At 45.7% G+C, this 18,329-nt stretch overlaps 1 protein-coding gene across 1 annotated transcript; it reads right to left on the bottom strand.

Annotated features, from left to right (window-relative positions):
• Window positions 1-5,007: 5,007 nt before the first annotated feature.
• On the bottom strand, window positions 5,008-18,228 carry rapsn (receptor-associated protein of the synapse, 43kD; the record flags this gene model as incomplete). Its single annotated transcript, XM_084189853.1, has 6 exons — window positions 5,008-5,080; window positions 5,498-5,697; window positions 5,923-6,099; window positions 6,864-6,962; window positions 13,962-14,120; window positions 18,070-18,228. Coding segments are annotated over 6 exons (867 nt in total), but the record flags the coding sequence as incomplete, so codon positions are not given.
• Window positions 18,229-18,329: the final 101 nt, after the last annotated feature.

Genomic DNA, 18,329 nt, shown 5'->3' on the forward strand with positions numbered 1-18,329 from the left:
GTAGTGATAGTGACTGGTTATAGTTATAGTAGTGGTAGTGACTGGTTATAGTTATAGTAGTGGTAGTGTCTGGTTATAGTTATAGTAGTGGTAGTGACTGGTTATAGTTATAGTAGTGGTAGTGACTACAGTAGTAATGGTAGTGACTGGTTATAGTTGAAAAAGTAGGTAGATTAAAATATTGATTGATTGGTTGACAGGATAGGATGGCCTGAACATTCAACATATGGTTTGGTGTCTCTAGCTTGAACGGTTCACAAGTTGCAATTATAGTTGGTGGGTATTATATGCAAATGTTTTTGACCCTGCTGGTCATCTATGAACGTTTGAACATATTGGAGAAAAATCTAGCCTTAATGGCCATGTACTGTTATAATCTCCACCTGCCACAGCCAGAAGGGGACTGGCCACCCCTCAGAGCCTGGTTCCTCTCTAGGTTTCTGCCTTTCTAGGGAGTTTTTCCTAGCCACCGTGCTTCTACATCTGCATCGCTTGCTGTTTGGGGTTTTAGGCTGGGTTTCTGTATAGCACTTTGTGACAACTGCTGATGTAAAAAGGGCTTTATAAATACATTTGATTGATTGATTGATTGATATGAACATTTAAGTAGTTATAGTTTATACTGCAGACCAGTGCTAGCCAAGCCCAGGACCGGTGCAGCTAGTTGTGGTTCAGTAGATGTGTGGTTCAATAGTTGTGTGGTTCAGTAGTTGTGTGGTTCAGTAGTTGTGTGGTTCAGTAGTTGTGTGGTTCAATAGTTGTGTGGTTCAGTAGTTGTGTGGTTCAGTAGTTGTGTGGTTCAGTAGTTGTGTGGTTCAGTAGTTGTGTGGTTCAGTAGTTGTGTGGTTGTGGTCAGCAGATGTGTGGTTGTGGTCAGCAGATGTGTGGTTGTGGTCAGCAGATGTGTAGTTGTGGTCAGCAGATGTGTGGTTGTGGTCAGTAGATGTGTGGTTGTGGTCAGTAGATGTGTGGTTGTGGTCAGTAGTTGTGTGGTTCAGTAGTTGTGTGGTTGTGGTCAGTAGATGTGTAGTTGTGGTCAGTAGATGTGTGGTTGTGGTCAGCAGATGTGGTCAGATTGATCGATTAGATAGGATGGCCTGAACATGTGAAAGTTGGTTTGGCGTCTCTAGCTTGAACGGTTCAAGAGAGTTACTGTTGATGGGTTATTTTATGCTATTTTATGCAAATGTAAAAATAATTAGAAGTTAGGATAGCCTGAGTGTTTTAAAGGTAGTCTTGTAGCTTAATTGGCCAAAGGAGCAGGACCTTTTTGAATAGCTACCTCTGTATTCCTATGGTTCCCATTCAAACCCATGTTAATTTATGCACATTGTAAATGGCTATAGTTCAAAAAGTATACAGAGTATGAAAACTAATTTGACAAGCAATCTAAGTTGGGCCAGTCTGAACATCTCAACGTTGATAGCTTAAACTGTGAAAGAGGAGATACAGTGGGGAGAACAAGTATTTGATACACTGCCGATTTTGCAGGTTTTCCTACTTACAAAGCATGTAGAGGTCTGTAATTTTTATCATAGATACACTTCAACCGTGAGAGACGGAATCTAAAACAAAAATCCAGAAAATCACATTGTATGATTTTTAAGTAATTAATTTGCATTTTATTGCATGACATAAGTATTTGATACATCAGAAAAGCAGAACTTAATATTTGGTACAGAAACCTTTGTTTGCAATTACAGAGATCATATGTTTCCTGTAGGTCTTGACCAGGTTTGCACACATTGCAGCAGGGATTTTGGCTCACTCCTCCATACAGACCTTCTCCAGATCCTTCAGGTTTCAGGGCTGTCGCTGGGCAATACGGAGTTTCAGCTCCCTCCAAAGATTTTCTATTGGGTTCAGGTCTGGAGACTGGCTAGGCCACTCCAGGACCTTGAGATGCTTCTTACGGAGCCACTCCTTAGTTGCCCTGGCTGTGTGTTTCGGGTCGTTGTCATGCTGGAAGACCCAAACATGACCCATCTTCAATGCTCTTACTGAGGGAAGGAAGTTGTTGGCCAAGATCTCGCGATACATGGCCCCATCCATCCTCCCCTCAATACGGTGCAGTCGTCCTGTCCCCTTTGCAGAAAAGCCTAAAAGAATGATGTTTCCATCTCCATGCTTCACGGTTGGGATGGTGTTCTTGGGGTTGTACTCATCCTTCTTCTTCCTCCAAACACGGCGAGTGGAGTTTAGACCAAAAAGCTCTATTTTTGTCTCATCAGACCACATGACCTTCTCCCATTCCTCCTCTGGATCATCCAGATGGTCATTGGCAAACTTCAGACGGGCCTGGACATGCGCTGGCTTGAGCAGGGGGACCTTTCGTGCGCTGCATGATTTTAATCCATGACGGCGTAGTGTGTTACTAATGGTTTTCATTGAGACTGTGGTCTCAGCTCTCTTCAGGTCATTGACCAGGTCCTGCCATGTAGTTCTGGGCTGATCCCTCACCTTCCTCATGATCATTGATGCCCCACGAGGTGAGATCTTGCATGGAGCCCCAGACCGAGGGTGATTGACCGTCATCTTGAACTTCTTCCGTTTTCTAATAATTGCGCCAACAGTTGTTGCCTTCTCACCAAGCTGCTTGCCTATTGTCCTGTAGCCCATCCCAGCCTTGTGCAGGTCTACAATTTTATCCCTGATGTCCTTACACAGCTCTCTGGTCTTGGCCATTGTGGAGAGGTTGGAGTCTGTTTGATTGAGTGTGTGGACAGGTGTCTTTTATACAGGTAACAAGTTCAAACAGGTGCAGTTAATACAAGTAATGAGTGGAGAACAGGAGGGCTTCTTAAAGAAAAACTAACAGGTCTGTGAGAGCCAGAATTCTTACTGGTTGGTAGGTGGTCAAATACTTATGTCATGCAATAAAATGCAAATTAATTACTTAAAAATTATACAATGTGATTTTCTGGATTTTTGTTTTAGATTCCGTCTCTCACAGTTGAAGTGTACCTATGATAGAAATTACAGACCTCTACATGCTTTGTAAGTAGGAAAACCTGCAAAATCGGCAGTGTATCAAATACTTGTTCTCCCCACTGTAGGTAGAGAATTTTCTAGTTCTTTACCAAGTCTATGGAGCTTTTTCTTTTTCATTGAAATGCATTGGGAGTTCATCTAAATATTATTATAGTTCAAAAAGTATAAATGCTATCAAAAACCTTTTCCCAATCAGTCTAAGCTAGGGCAGTCTGTTTTCATGTTTATAGCTTATTGTTTAAGCGCTAGAGCAGGCGGATTTAATAAGATGTAAGAAATCTAGAGTTGTGTTTTGCCTTCAGCAAGCACACCTAATAATGAATAACATCATGTGGGTTGAACTGCTCCTTAGTCACTTAGGGGTGAAAACTAACTTCCACTTGAGTAGAATTTTCACTTAATCATGCATTAACGTTAACGTTAATGGGAGACTAAAGTGAAAATTAAACTTACCGTAAGAGGAAGTTCGAATTCCCTCTTAGAAAAAGGGAAAGCTGTATACCCCTTGGAGTTTGGTAAAGACAGATACTAGTTTTTAGTTTTGATAGCTTTATCAAACGCTAAAGTCAAATGAACACAAGCATATCCTGACCGTCCATTTGATCAGCGCCTTCATCTCTTGGTGATTTATGCAGTCTTTAGTTGTAGTGTTATGTTCTCAACTGTGATTGGACAATTTGCAGTATGTTCGCTGAGAACTGATGATAAAAAGGTTGTACAGAAATATGTTGATGATATGGCCATTAAACACCTTTACAGTACTAATATATAGAAAACATATAGCTCAATTTGCCTTTCTATGGCTATATTTAAAATACAATTTAGTTAAATTCAAATAATAATAGAAAGTGTGGCCAAAATCATAGTGATTTCACTTTATCCCAAACAATAATGTTTAACATATCTTCCAATTTACATGCTTGCAATGAATCTTCCAGCATACCCTAACCAAAGTGAACATTATGCCAAACTATCAGATTGATCTAAAACAGAACTAAGAAGTATATTGGATTTCTTCCTCCTCACCCTCTGACAAAAAAAACTACAATACATCATGTACAACAGTGTAATACATCTATCACTGTATCCTCCTCATCTGTCCTGTCTTGTCCTCACACTGGGGTGGTTAGTCCTGAACTACAGTCCTGTCTTGTCCTCACACTGGGGTGTTTAGTCATGAACTACAGTCCTGTCTTGTCCTCACACCGGGGTGGTTAGTCATGAACTACAGTCCTGTCTTGTCCTCACACTGGGGTGGTCAGTCTTGAACTACAGTCCTGTCTTGTCCTCACACCGGGGTGGTTAGTCCTGAACTACAGTCCTGTCTTGTCCTCACACCGGGGTGGTCAGTGACTACCAGCAGCCAGTCAACAGACTGTATCCGAGTCTGTGTTCAGTTTAGTTAGGACATTCAGATATGTGTTCAGTTTAGTTCAGATATGTGTTCAGTTTAGTTCAGATATGTGTTCAGTTTAGTTCAGATATGTGTTCAGTTTAGTTCAGATATGTGTTCAGTTTAGTTCAGATATGTGTTCCGTTTAGTTCAGATATGTGTTCAGTTTAGTTCAGATATGTGTTCAGTTTAGTTCAGATATGTGTTCAGTTTAGTTCAGATATGTGTTCAGTTTAGTTCAGATATGTGTTCCGTTTAGTTAGGGCATTCAGATATGTGTTCAGTTTAGTTCAGATATGTGTTCAGTTTAGTTCAGATATGTGTTCAGTTTAGTTCAGATATGTGTTCAGTTTAGTTCAGATATGTGTTCCGTTTAGTTCAGATATGTGTTCAGTTTAGTTCAGATATGTGTTCAGTTTAGTTCAGATATGTGTTCAGTTTAGTTCAGATATGTGTTCAGTTTAGTTCAGATATGTGTTCCGTTTAGTTAGGGCATTCAGATATGTGTTCAGCAGTCTGCCCATCCAGAAGTGCAGTCTGGCTCTCCTATGTGACTGTGGTTGGGGCATCACTGAGTGTTATTACATAGTGTCCTCAAGTCCCAGGCACTGTGCGTCATAACCTCACACAAACCCAGGCTTCATGGAGGACCGCCGGCATTTAGGGCAGCCCTTGGAACCGTTGTTCTGTAGGCACCTGAGAGGAGGAGGAAGAGGAGGAGGAGGAGGAGGAGGAGGAGGAGGAAAATAAGAACTGAAAAAAGAAACTCTGAACTGACCCACGTCAAATCCCCCATAATTCTACCCCTGGACATGAAACATGTAGAATATGTTAAGCAAGGCAAGAGCACCTACTGGAGGTGGAAGATGTGAGAGCAGAGCCATATGTAGTAATAACAAGTAGACTATATAACACGTAGCATGTAGATGGGGTCACCTACTGGAGGTGGAAGATGTGAGAGCAGAGCCATATGTAGTAATAACATGTAGACTATATAACACGTAGCATGTAGATGGGGGTCACCTACTGGAGGTGGAAGATGTGAGAGCAGAGCCATATGTAGTAATAACATGTAGACTATATAACACGTAGCATGTAGATGGGGTCACCTACTGGAGGTGGAAGATGTGAGAGCAGGGCAGAGCCTGCAGTTGCTGGTTCCTCTCTCCTATGGACTCGCCACACATCCCACAGTACAGCTCCAGCTCCTCAACACACTGCAGGAACTTCACCACCTGCTCCCTCAGCTCCTCCTGGCTCTCCTTACTGCGGTAGATCCCCTCGCTGAGACAGTGCACCTTTAGACTGCACAGCTAACAGACAGGGGGTATGTAGGGTTAGAGTCAACGCACAGACAGAACATAGATCCCCTCATTCAGACTACACAGCTATGGGACAAGAACTGGAAATTAGCACAGGCTAAAGTGTGACGGTGCATCTGATTGTTGCATGATTGTTTTAATTGTACAGTATGTTTTATTACAGTAAAAAAGGCAGCATCTTTTCACGGTATTGATTCAGAACTGTGTGCACAGTACCTTGGTTCCTAAAGCCTCAGACAACTCCTGCGCTCGCTGCAGAGCATCCAGAGCCTTGTCTAGTTCTTTCTGCTGGAGCCAACACTTCCCTACCCCCAGGTACACCTGGGTCTGGCCAAGACGGTTCCCAATCTCTGTCATTATACACATGGAGGACTCATAACGAGGCAATGCTTTCTGGAGGAGAGGAGAGGAGAGGAGAGGAGAGGAGAGGAGAGGAGAGGAGAGGAGAGGAGAGGAGAGGAGAGGAGAGGAGAGGAGAGGAGAGGAGAGGAGAGGAGAGGAGAAGATGTGAAGAGAGGAGAGGAGAGGAGAGGAGAGGAGAGGAGAGGAGAGGAGAGGAGAGGAGAGGAGAGGAGAGGAGAAGATGTGAAGAGAGAGAGGGAGAGGAGAGGAGAGGAGAGGAGAGGAGAGGAGAGGAGAGGAGAGGAGAGGAGAGGAGAGGGGAGGGGAGGGGAGGAGAGGAGAGGAGAGGAGAGGAGAGGAGAGGAGAGGAGAGGAGAGGAGAGGAGAGGAGAGGATGTGAAGAGAGGAGAGGAGAGGAGAGGAGAGGAGAGGAGAGGAGAGGAGAGGAGAGGGGAGGAGAGGAGAGGAGAGGAGAGGAGAGGAGAGGAGAGGAGAGGAGAGGAGAGGAGAGGAGAGGAGAGGAGAGGAGAGGAGAGGAGAGGAGAGGAGAGGAGAGGAGAGGAGAGGGGAGGGGAGGAGAGGGGTGGGGCGGGGAGGGGAGGAGAGGGGTGGGGCGGGGCGGGGGAGGGGAGGAGAGGAGAGGAGAGAAGAGGGGCGGGGGAGGAGAGGAGAGGAGAGGAGGAGGAGAGGGGGAGGACAGGAGAGAAAATAATATTAATCTAGCCCAGCTCAAATTGAAGGAATGTTTTGCCTCTTCGGATTACATAAATTGATCTCTAACAGTGTAGTATAGACAGTATTTGGTGGCAGCTTACATCAACGTCATTCCGGCAGCGGTGGATATCAGCGAAGTTCAGTAAGCACAGCGCCTGGAGAGGACGGTCCCCGTGCTGCAGGGCTATCTTCATGGACTCCTGGAGGACAGGGGGGACTGTGTTTAGTGTGACACACAACCTCTGAACAACAAACACACACAAAACTTCTAAACAACTCATCCATCCTGTACATCAGCTAAGTCCTCCTGCTTTTACCATCCGAGGTCAAAATGAATCAGAATCAACTTTATTCACCAAGGACATTAACATGCACCAGGAATTTGACCTGGTGAATTTGACCTGGTGCAAAGATGCAATAAACATTTAATATAATGTTATTGGTCGACATATTTAGCAGATGTTATCGCGGGTGCAGCGAAATGCTCATGGTGTGTATAGACAGAATGGACAGCATATGAATAGAAAGGTTGTGTCCAAATCTAATTTTATTTGTCACATGCACCGAATGCAACAGGTGTAGACCTTACAGTGAAATGCTTACTTACAGCCCTTAACCAACAATGCAGTTTTAAGAAAGAATACCTAAAAAAACATTAGAAATAAAAGTTACAAATAATTAAAGAGCAGCAGTAAAATAACAGTAGCGAGGCTATATACAGGGGGTACTGGTACAGAGTCAATGTGCGGGGGGCACCGGTTAGTCGAGGTAGTTGAGGTAATATGTACATGTGGGTAGAGTTAAAGTGACTATGCATAGATAATAAACAGAGTAGCAGCAGCGTAAAAGAGGGGTTGGGGGCAATGCAAATAGTCTGGGTAGCCATTTGATTAGATGTTCAGGAGTCTTATGGCTTGGAGGTAGAAGCTGTTAAGAAGCCTTTTGGACCTAGACTTGGCGCTCCGGTACCGCTTGCCATACGGTAGCAGAGAGAACAGTCTATGACTAGGGTGGCTGGAGTCTTTGACAATTTTTAGGGCCTTCCTCTGACACCGCCTGGTATAGAGGTCCTGGATGGCAGGTTGCCATACCAGGCAGTGATGCAACCAGTCAGGATGCTCTCGATGGTGCTGCTGTATAACCTTTTGAGGATCTGAGGACCCATGCCAAATATTTTCAGTCTCCTGAGGTGGAATAGGCTTTGTCGTGCCCTCTTCACGACTGTCTTGGTGTGTTTGGACCATGATAGTTTGTTGGTGATGTGGACACCAAGGAACTTGAAGCTCTCAACTTGCTCCACTACAGCCCCGTCGATGAGAATGGGGGCGCGCTCGGTCCTCTTCTTTTTCCTGTAGTCCACAATCATCTCCTTTGTCTTGATCACGTTGAGGGTGAGGTTGTTGTCCTGGCACCACACGGCCAGGTCTCTGACCTCCTCCCTATAGGCTGTCTCGTCGTTGTCGGTGATCAGGCCTACCACTGTTGTGTCGTCGGCAAACTTAATGATGGTGTTGGACTCGTGCCTGGCCATGCAGTCATGAGTGAACAGGGAGTACAGGAGGGGACTAAGCACGCATCCCTGAGGAGCCCCAGTGTTGAGGATCAGCGTGGCAGATGTGTTGTTCCCTACCCTTACCACCTGGGGGGCGGCCCGTCAGGAAGTCCAGGATCCAGTTGCAGAGGGAGGTGTTTAGTCCCAGGGTCCTTAGCTTAGTGATGAGCTTTGAGGGCTCCTTCAGATATAACTACAGCAGTAGTTATATAGGATAAACCTTGACTAGAATACAGTATATACATATATATTAAGTGGGTACAACAGTATGTAAACATTATTAAAATGACCAGTGCTCCATTATTAAAGTGACCAGTGTTCCATGTCTATGTATATAGGGCAGCAGCCTCTAAGTTCAGGGTAGAGTGACTGGGTGGTAGCCGGCTAGTGACAGTGACTAAGTTCAGGGCAGGGTACCGGGTGGTAGCCGGCTAGTAACAGTGACTAAGTTCAGGGCAGGGTACCGGGTGGTAGCCGGCTAGTAACAGTGACTAAGTTCAGGGTTGAGTGACTGGGTGGTAGCCGGCTAGTGACAGTGACTAAGTTCAGGGCAGGGTACCGGGTGGTAGCCGGCTAGTGACAGTGACTAAGTTCAGGGTTGAGTGACTGGGTGGTAGCCGGCTAGTGACAGTGACTAAGTTCAGGGCAGGGTACCGGGTGGTAGCCGGCTAGTGACAGTGACTAAGTTCAGGGTTGAGTGACTGGGTGGTAGCCGGCTAGTGACAGTGACTAAGTTCAGGGTAGAGTGACTGGGTGGTAGCCGGCTAGTGACAGTGACTAAGTTCAGGGCAGGGTACCGGGTGGTAGCCGGCTAGTGACAGTGACTAAGTTCAGGGCAGGGTACTGGGCGGGGGCCGGCTAGTGATGGCTATTTAACAGTCTGCTGGCCTTGAGATAGAAGCAGTTTTTCAGTCTCTCCGTCTCAGCTTTGATGTACCTGTACTGTCAGAATATACAGGCAGAATGTACTGTCAGAATGTACTGTCAGAATATACAGACAGAATATAGACAACCAATATGACCATGACTGTTTGTTTTGTCAGAGTTTTCTAGGGATACTCTGGCCCTAACCTTAAACAACTCTTAGGCTGCGTCCCAAATGGCACCCTATTCCCTATAGGGCACAACCTTTGACCTTATGGGCCCTGGTCAACAGTAGTACACTTTAAAGGGAATAGGGCAGGGTTCTTCAATTCCGGTCCTGGAGGGCCGAAACACCTCTGTTTTTCATCCTCTCCTTCTAATCAGGGGCTAATTCAGACCTGGGACACCAGGTGAGTGCAATTAACTACCAGGTAGAAATAGAAAACAGAAGTGTTTCGGCCCTCCAGGACCGGAATTGAAGAACCCTGCCCTATTCCCTTTAAAGTGTACTACTGTTGACCAGGGCCCATAAGGTCAAAGGTTGTGCCCTATAGGGAATAGGGTGCCATTTGGGACGCAGCCCTGACCCCTAGACACTGGATAGGGGTAAACAATGGAGACCTGACCCATAGACACTGGATAGGGGTAAACAATGGAGACCTGACCCCTAGACACTGGATAGGGGTAAACAATGGAGACCTGACCCCTAGACACTGGATAGGGGTAAACAATGGAGACCTGACCCCTAGACACTGGATAGGGGTAAACAATGGAGACCTGACCCCTAGACACTGGATAGGGGTAAACAATGGAGACCTGACCCCTAGACACTGGATAGGGGTAAACAATGGAGACCTGACCCCTAGACACTGGATAGGGGTAAACAATGGAGACCTGACCCCTAGACACTGGATAGGGGTAAACAATGGTGATAGCTCCACCTTGCCCTCTGATTGGCTAGCCTATGGTCGACCAGTCATCACCTTGCCCTCTGATAGGCTAGCCTATGGTCTACCAGTCATCACCTTGCCCTCTGATAGGCTAGCCTATGGTCGACCAGTCATCACCTTGCCCTCTGATAGGCTAGCCTATGGTCGACCAGTCATCACCTTGCCCTCTGATAGGCTAGCCTATGGTCGACCAGTCATCACCTTGCCCTCTGATAGGCTAGCCTATGGTCTACCAGTCATCACCTTGCCCTCTGATAGGCTAGCCTATGGTTGACCAGTCATCACCTTGCCCTCTGATAGGCTAGCCTATGGTCGACCAGTCATCACCTTGCCCTCTGATAGGCTAGCCTATGGTCTACCAGTCATCACCTTGCCCTCTGATAGGCTAGCCTATGGTCGACCAGTCATCACCTTGCCCTCTGATAGGCTAGCCTATGGTCGACCAGTCATCACCTTGCCCTCTGATTGGCTAGCCTATGGTCGACCAGTCATCACCACCTTGTGCTACAGGCAGAAAAACACATAGAAATAGAATGATGCTTGCCAGTCCTACCATTACAGAACATTGGCTTGATGATTGCTAGTCCTACCATTACAGAACATTGGCTTGATGCTTGCCAGTCCTACCATTACAGAACATTGGCTTGATGCTTGCCAGTCCTACCATTACAGAACATTGGCTTGATGCTTGCCAGTCCTACCATTACAGAACATTGGCTTGATGCTTGCCAGTCCTACCATTACAGAACATTGGCTTGATGCTTGCCAGTCCTACCATTACAGAACATTGGCTTGATGATTGCCAGTCCTACCATTACAGAACATTGGCTTGATGCTTGCCAGTCCTACCATTACAGAACACTGGCTTGAATGGGAATGTCCATTACAGCCTACACTATTTCTATGGGAAAACGGAGGACTTGTGACATGACTGGTATTGTTTTTACTCCATGGTGGATTCTTTCCTTGGTCGGAGGTATTCTAACTATGACAGGATGAATGAAATGTGTTGGAGCTAAATCTATTCAGCATCTATTCGGTGATAAATCTGAAACAACACTCCCCATCTCAGTCCCAAATAGCACCCTATTCCCTATCTAGTGCCCCATAGGGCTCTGGTCAAATGTAGTGCTCTATACAGGGAATAGGGTGCTATTTGGGACACCCCTCCCCACTGCTCTGCTGCTTCCCAACCACCGCCACCACTCCTGCAGTCCTTAGCAGTGACATCAAGGTATTTCTCTCTCTCTCTCTCTCTCTCTCTCTCTCCAGTACAATATTAGCCCAGAGTTAAGACTGTGCTCTCTGTGTTAATGAACACTTTAAACCAGAGGCAGCATATTTATCCCCAGAGGTCTGCGACCGTACAACCCACAGACACACTGCCTGGCGTGCAGGCTGCACCTGTTCCTTTCTAACACCAACATACAACTGACTGTATAAAACATTAACAACACTTTACTAATATTGAGTTGCACCCCCTCCCTCCCCCCCTCAGACCAGCCTCAATTGTACTCTACAAGGCATGTACTCTACAAGGTGTTGAAAGCGTTCCACAGGGATGCTGGTCCATGTTGACTCCAATGCTTCCCACAGTTGTGTCAAGTCATCTGGATGTCCTTTGGGTGGTGGACCATTCTTGATACACACAGGAAACTGTTGAGCGTGAAAAACCCAGCAGCGTTGCAGTTCTTGACACAAACCGGTGCGCCTGGCACCTACTACCTACCATACACCGATCAAAGGCAATTAAATCTTTTGACTTGCACATTCACCCTCTGAATGGCACACAAAAACAAACCATGTCTCAATTATCTCAAGTTTTACAAATGATTCTTTAACCTGTCTCCTCACCTTTATATATGTGACCGACCGCCTTGATTCGGTCTTATGTAGCAACATTTGAAATTGTGTTTTTTACATTGGATAAAAGCAGGGACAGAGCTACACAATGGAATATCATACACTGCATTTAAGGAACAATGGGAAAGTAATTCTGCTTTGAAAATTAATAAACTTGTATCCTCACTTTTGAGAAAATGGCCTTTGAATGTTTTGGTACCTACTGGAGAGCTCTTCTTTGTCTCCACCCATTCAGCATCGTTCCACCCTCTTAAGCTTTAGCCCCACCCATCTCTTTAAGGGTTGATCCAGAGCGTTGGGGACTGCAACTGTGCTGCTGGCAACAATTTACGTTTTTTTTGCCAACGTTTACTGACACCGGTCATATTCAGCGGGTGTTGAGCGTTCGTAAATTCGTCAGTTATTCTGCGATCTGGCACACTCAGACGAGAGTGCTCTGAAATCGGAGTAGATAGCCAGAGTGAATTTATCCGGTTCTACGTCTATCAACAGTTGTCGAAGTGACATTCTATTGAAATGGTTACTTGCATAGTGGAGCCTTTTGTTTAGACATGTAGCTAGCTAGCTAAACAATGAACCATAATCCCAACTCATGATGTTACTACCCTGCATGAATCTGCAGATAGCTAACCAACCAGGTTCAATGTTAGCTAGCTAACATTAGGCTATAACAAGCCAAGCAAATGGCTCTGAGATACAAATAATAAGATCATACACATAACGTTAGCTAGCGAGCCAGCCAGCTAATGTTACCTAGCTAGCTAAACAATGAACCATAATCCCAACTCATGACGTTACTACCCTGCATGAATCTGCAGGTAGCTAACCAACCAGGTTCAATGTTAGCTAGCTTTCCTGAAACGAGTCACATATGGTCAGTCTATGTCATGGAAAGAGCAGGTGTTCTTAATGTTTTGTACACTCAGTGTACATTACGCACAGTATAGAGCCAACATACATAACAGACTTGTATGGCTTCACCATACACAGACACTACCAGGGAACAGAATAGCACGGTGGTTACTAAACTCAACTACCAGGGAACAGAATAGCATGGTGGTTACTAAACTCAACTACCAGGGAACAGAATAGCATGGTGGTTACTAAACTCAACTACCAGGGAACAGAATAGCATGGTGGTTACTAAACTCAACTACCAGGGAACAGAATAGCATGGTGGTTACTAAACTCAACTACCAGGGAACAGAATAGCATGGTGGTTACTAAACTCAACTACCAGGGAACAGAATAGCACGGTGGTTACTAAACTCAACTACCAGGGAACAGAATAGCACGGTGGTTACTAAACTCAACTACCAGGGAACAGAATAGCACGGTGGTTACTAAACTCAACTACCAGGGAACAGAATAGCACGGTGGTTACTAAACTCAACTACCAGGGAACAGAATAGCACGGTGGTTACTAAACTCAACTACCAGGGAACAGAATAGCATGGTCGTTACTAAACTCAACTACCAGGGAACAGAATAGCACGGTGGTTACTAAACTCAACTACCAGGGAACAGAATAGCACGGTGGTTACTAAACTCAACTACCAGGGAACAGAATAGCACGGTGGTTACTAAACTCAACTACCAGGGAACAGAATAGCACGGTGGTTACTAAACTCAACTACCAGGGAACAGAATAGCACGGTGGTTACTAAACTCAACTACCAGGGAACAGAATAGCACGGTGGTTACTAAACTCAACTACCAGGGAACAGAATAGCATGGTGGTTACTAAACTCAACTACCACAACTGCCACCTTTACTCCATTTCAATCAATCCAAGAAGTAAATTGGAATTGAACTTTCAGTTGACCTTCTGAATTGAAATGGAGTTGACCCCACCCTTCTTTACAGTAGTATCTGGTCTCTTATCATCTCTGGGACTGTAGGTCATAAATAATAACTCACTGGATTAATAAACAATGCCACCAATACTAAACAACACTAATAAACGTTACCTCACAGCACTCCATGGCGTCGGGCAGGCGGTCCAGTTTCCTGTAGGCTACAGACATGTGATACTGGCTCATGGCTCTGTACTTCAGGCTCCAGCCTTTACCATAGTCATTCACCAGCTCAGCCGCTTTACACGGGAAGAACAGGGCCTTCTCATAGTCCTGATGGGAGGACACAACAGATCATTTACACGGGAAGAACAGGGCCTTCTCATAGTCCTGATGAGAGGACACAACAGATCATTTACACAGGAAGAACAGGGCCTTCTCATAGTCCTGATGGGAGGACACAACAGATCATTTACACGGGAAGAACAGGGCCTTCTCATAGTCCTGATGGGAGGACACAACAGATCATTTACACGGGAAGAACAGGGCCTTCTCATAGTCAATTTTTTTAATCTACCAGGCTAGAATACAACAGACCTCTGCCAGGCTAGAATACAACAGGCCTCTACCAGGCTAGAATACAACAGGACTCTACCAGGCTAGAATATAACAGACCTCTACCAGGCTAGAATACAACAGACCTCTACCAGGCTAGAATACAACAGACCTCTACCATGCTAGAATACAACAGGACTCTACCAGGCTAGAATACAACAGACCTCTACCATGCTAGAATACAACAGGCCTCTACCAGGCTAGAATACAACAGACCTCTACCAGGCTAGAATACAACAGGCCTCTACCAGGCTAGAATACAACAGGCCTCTACGAGCCTAGAATACAACAGGCCTCTACCAGGCTAGAATACAACAGACCTCTACCAGGCTAGAATACAACAGGCCTCTACCAGGCTAGAATACAACAGGCCTCTACCAGGCTAGAATACAACAGGCCTCTACGAGCCTAGAATACAACAGGCCTCTACCAGGCTAGAATACAACAGACCTCTACCAGGCTAGAATACAACAGGCCTCTACCAGGCTAGAATACAACAGGCCTCTGCCAGGCTAGAATACAACAGACCTCTACCAGGCTAGAATACAACAGGCCTCTACCAGGCTAGAATACAACAGACCTCTGCCAGGCTAGAATACAACAGGCCTCTACCAGGCTAGAATACAACAGGACTCTACCAGGCTAGAATACAACAGGACTCTACCAGGCTAGAATACAACAGGACTCTACCAGGCTAGAATACAACAGACCTCTACCAGGCTAGAATACAACAGGACTCTACCAGGCTAGAATACAACAGACCTTTACCAGGCTAGAATACAACAGGACTCTACCAGGCTAGAATACAACAGGTCTCTACCAGGCTAGAATACAACAGACCTCTACCAGGCTAGAATACAACAGACCTCTACCAGGCTAGAATACAACAGGACTCTACCAGGCTAGAATACAACAGACCTCTGCCAGGCTAGAATACAACAGACCTCTGCCAGGCTAGAATACAACAGGCCTCTACCAGGCTAGAATACAACAGGACTCTACCAGGCTAGAATACAACAGGACTCTACCAGGCTAGAATACAACAGGACTCTACCAGGCTAGAATACAACAGACCTCTACCAGGCTAGAATACAACAGGACTCTACCAGGCTAGAATACAACAGGACTCTACCAGGCTAGAATACAACAGGACTCTACCAGGCTAGAATACAACAGGTCTCTACCAGGCTAGAATACAACAGGCCTCTACCAGGCTAGAATACAACAGGCCTCTACGAGCCTAGAATACAACAGACCTCTGCCAGGCTAGAATACAACAGGCCTCTACCAGGCTAGAATACAACAGGACTCTACCAGGCTAGAATACAACAGGACTCTACCAGGCTAGAATACAACAGACCTCTACCAGGCTAGAATACAACAGGACTCTACCAGGCTAGAATACAACAGGTCTCTACCAGGCTAGAATACAACAGGACTCTACCAGGCTAGAATACAACAGGACTCTACCAGGCTAGAATACAACAGACCTCTGCCAGGCTAGAATACAACAGGCCTCTACCAGGCTAGAATACAACAGGACTCTACCAGGCTAGAATACAACAGGACTCTACCAGGCTAGAATACAACAGGACTCTACCAGGCTAGAATACAACAGACCTCTACCAGGCTAGAATACAACAGGACTCTACCAGGCTAGAATACAACAGGACTCTACCAGGCTAGAATACAACAGGACTCTACCAGGCTAGAATACAACAGGTCTCTACCAGGCTAGAATACAACAGGCCTCTGCCAGGCTAGAATACAACAGACCTCTACCAGGCTAGAATACAACAGACCTCTACCAGGCTAGAATACAACAGGACTCTACCAGGCTAGAATACAACAGACCTCTGCCAGGCTAGAATACAACAGGCCTCTACCAGGCTAGAATACAACAGGTCTCTACCAGGCTAGAATACAACAGACCTCTACCAGGCTAGAATACAACAGACCTCTACCAGGCTAGAATACAACAGGACTCTACCAGGCTAGAATACAACAGACCTCTACCAGGCTAGAATACAACAGACCTCTACCAGGCTAGAATACAACAGGACTCTACCAGGCTAGAATACAACAGGACTCTACCAGGCTAGAATACAACAGGACTCTACCAGGCTAGAATACAACAGACCTCTGCCAGGCTAGAATACAACAGGCCTCTACCAGGCTAGAATATAACAGGACTCTACCAGGCTACAATACAACAGACCTCTACCAGGCTAGAATATAACAGGCCTCTACCAGGCTAGAATACAACAGACCTCTACCAGGCTAGAATACAACAGGACTCTACCAGGCTAGAATACAACAGACCTCTACCAGGCTAGAATACAACAGGACTCTACCAGGCTAGAATACAACAGGACTCTACCAGGCTAGAATACAACAGACCTCTACCAGGCTAGAATACAACAGGCCTCTACCAGGCTAGAATACAACAGACCTCTACCAGGCTAGAATACAACAGGACTCTACCAGGCTAGATTACAACAGGACTCTACCAGGCTAGAATACAACAGGACTCTACCAGGCTAGAATACAACAGGACTCTACCAGGCTAGAATACAACAGACCTCTACCAGGCTAGAATACAACAGGACTCTACCAGGCTAGAATACAACAGACCTCTACCAGGCTAGAATACAACAGACCTCTACCAGGCTAGAATACAACAGGCCTCAACGAGCCTAGAATACAACAGACCTCTACCAGGCTAGAATACAACAGGACTCTACCAGGCTAGAATACAACAGACCTCTACCAGGCTAGAATACAACAGGACTCTACCAGGCTAGAATACAACAGGACTCTACCAGGCTAGAATACAACAGACCTCTACCAGGCTAGAATACAACAGGACTCTACCAGGCTAGATTACAACAGGACTCTACCAGGCTAGAATACAACAGACCTCTACCAGGCTAGAATACAACAGACCTCTACCAGGCTAGAATACAACAGGCCTCTACCAGGCTAGAATACAACAGGACTCTACCAGGCTAGAATACAACAGGCCTCTACCAGGCTAGAATACAACAGGACTCTACCAGGCTAGAATACAACAGACCTCTACCAGGCTAGAATACAACAGGCCTCTACCAGGCTAGAATACAACAGACCTCTACCAGGCTAGAATACAACAGACCTCTACCAGGCTAGAATACAACAGGACTCTACCAGGCTAGAATACAACAGGCCTCTACCAGGCTAGAATACAACAGGACTCTACCAGGCTAGAATACAACAGGCCTCTACCAGGCTAGAATACAACAGGACTCTACCAGGCTAGAATACAACAGGCCTCTACCAGGCTAGAATACAACAGGACTCTACCAGGCTAGAATACAACAGGACTCTACCAGGCTAGAATACAACAGACCTCTACCAGGCTAGAATACAACAGACTTCTGACCGGGGCCTACATGGCTTACTCAGCCTCTGCACCAAAATGCATTTTAGAAAATGTGTCCTCAAATACGACCGTGTTGAATTCAAAGAGGACTCTTATGAGACTGGGTACTTCTCAGACTCATTTTACACACAAGGTTGAATTGCATCTATTCAGGGATTCAACAATGTAATAACAAAAATATGTCCTTTTCTCAGAGCATCAAAATATACATACTGTCTTGTGCATTTGCATCTGTTGCCACTTTACCTTGAGCTGTACATAGAAGTTCCCCAGACTGCAGCAGACTCTAGACTCCAGCATCTTGTCATCATTGTTGTGAGCATAACGCAGGGCCTTCTCATAGCTCTCTAGAGCCTTCTGGAACACACTGACGCCCAGGAACGCATTGCCCATGCTCAGACACACCTGGAAACAGTAGTAGAGGCAGAGGTCATGAAGGCAGAGGTCATAAAGGTCATAAAGGCAGAGGTCATAAAGGCAGAGGTCATAAAGGTCATAAAGGCAGA

The sequence above is a fragment of the Coregonus lavaretus genome (assembly GCF_964263955.1).
Source record: "Coregonus lavaretus genome assembly, contig: HAP1_SCAFFOLD_1916, whole genome shotgun sequence".
In the NCBI taxonomy this organism is placed as follows: Eukaryota; Metazoa; Chordata; class Actinopteri; order Salmoniformes; family Salmonidae; genus Coregonus; species Coregonus lavaretus.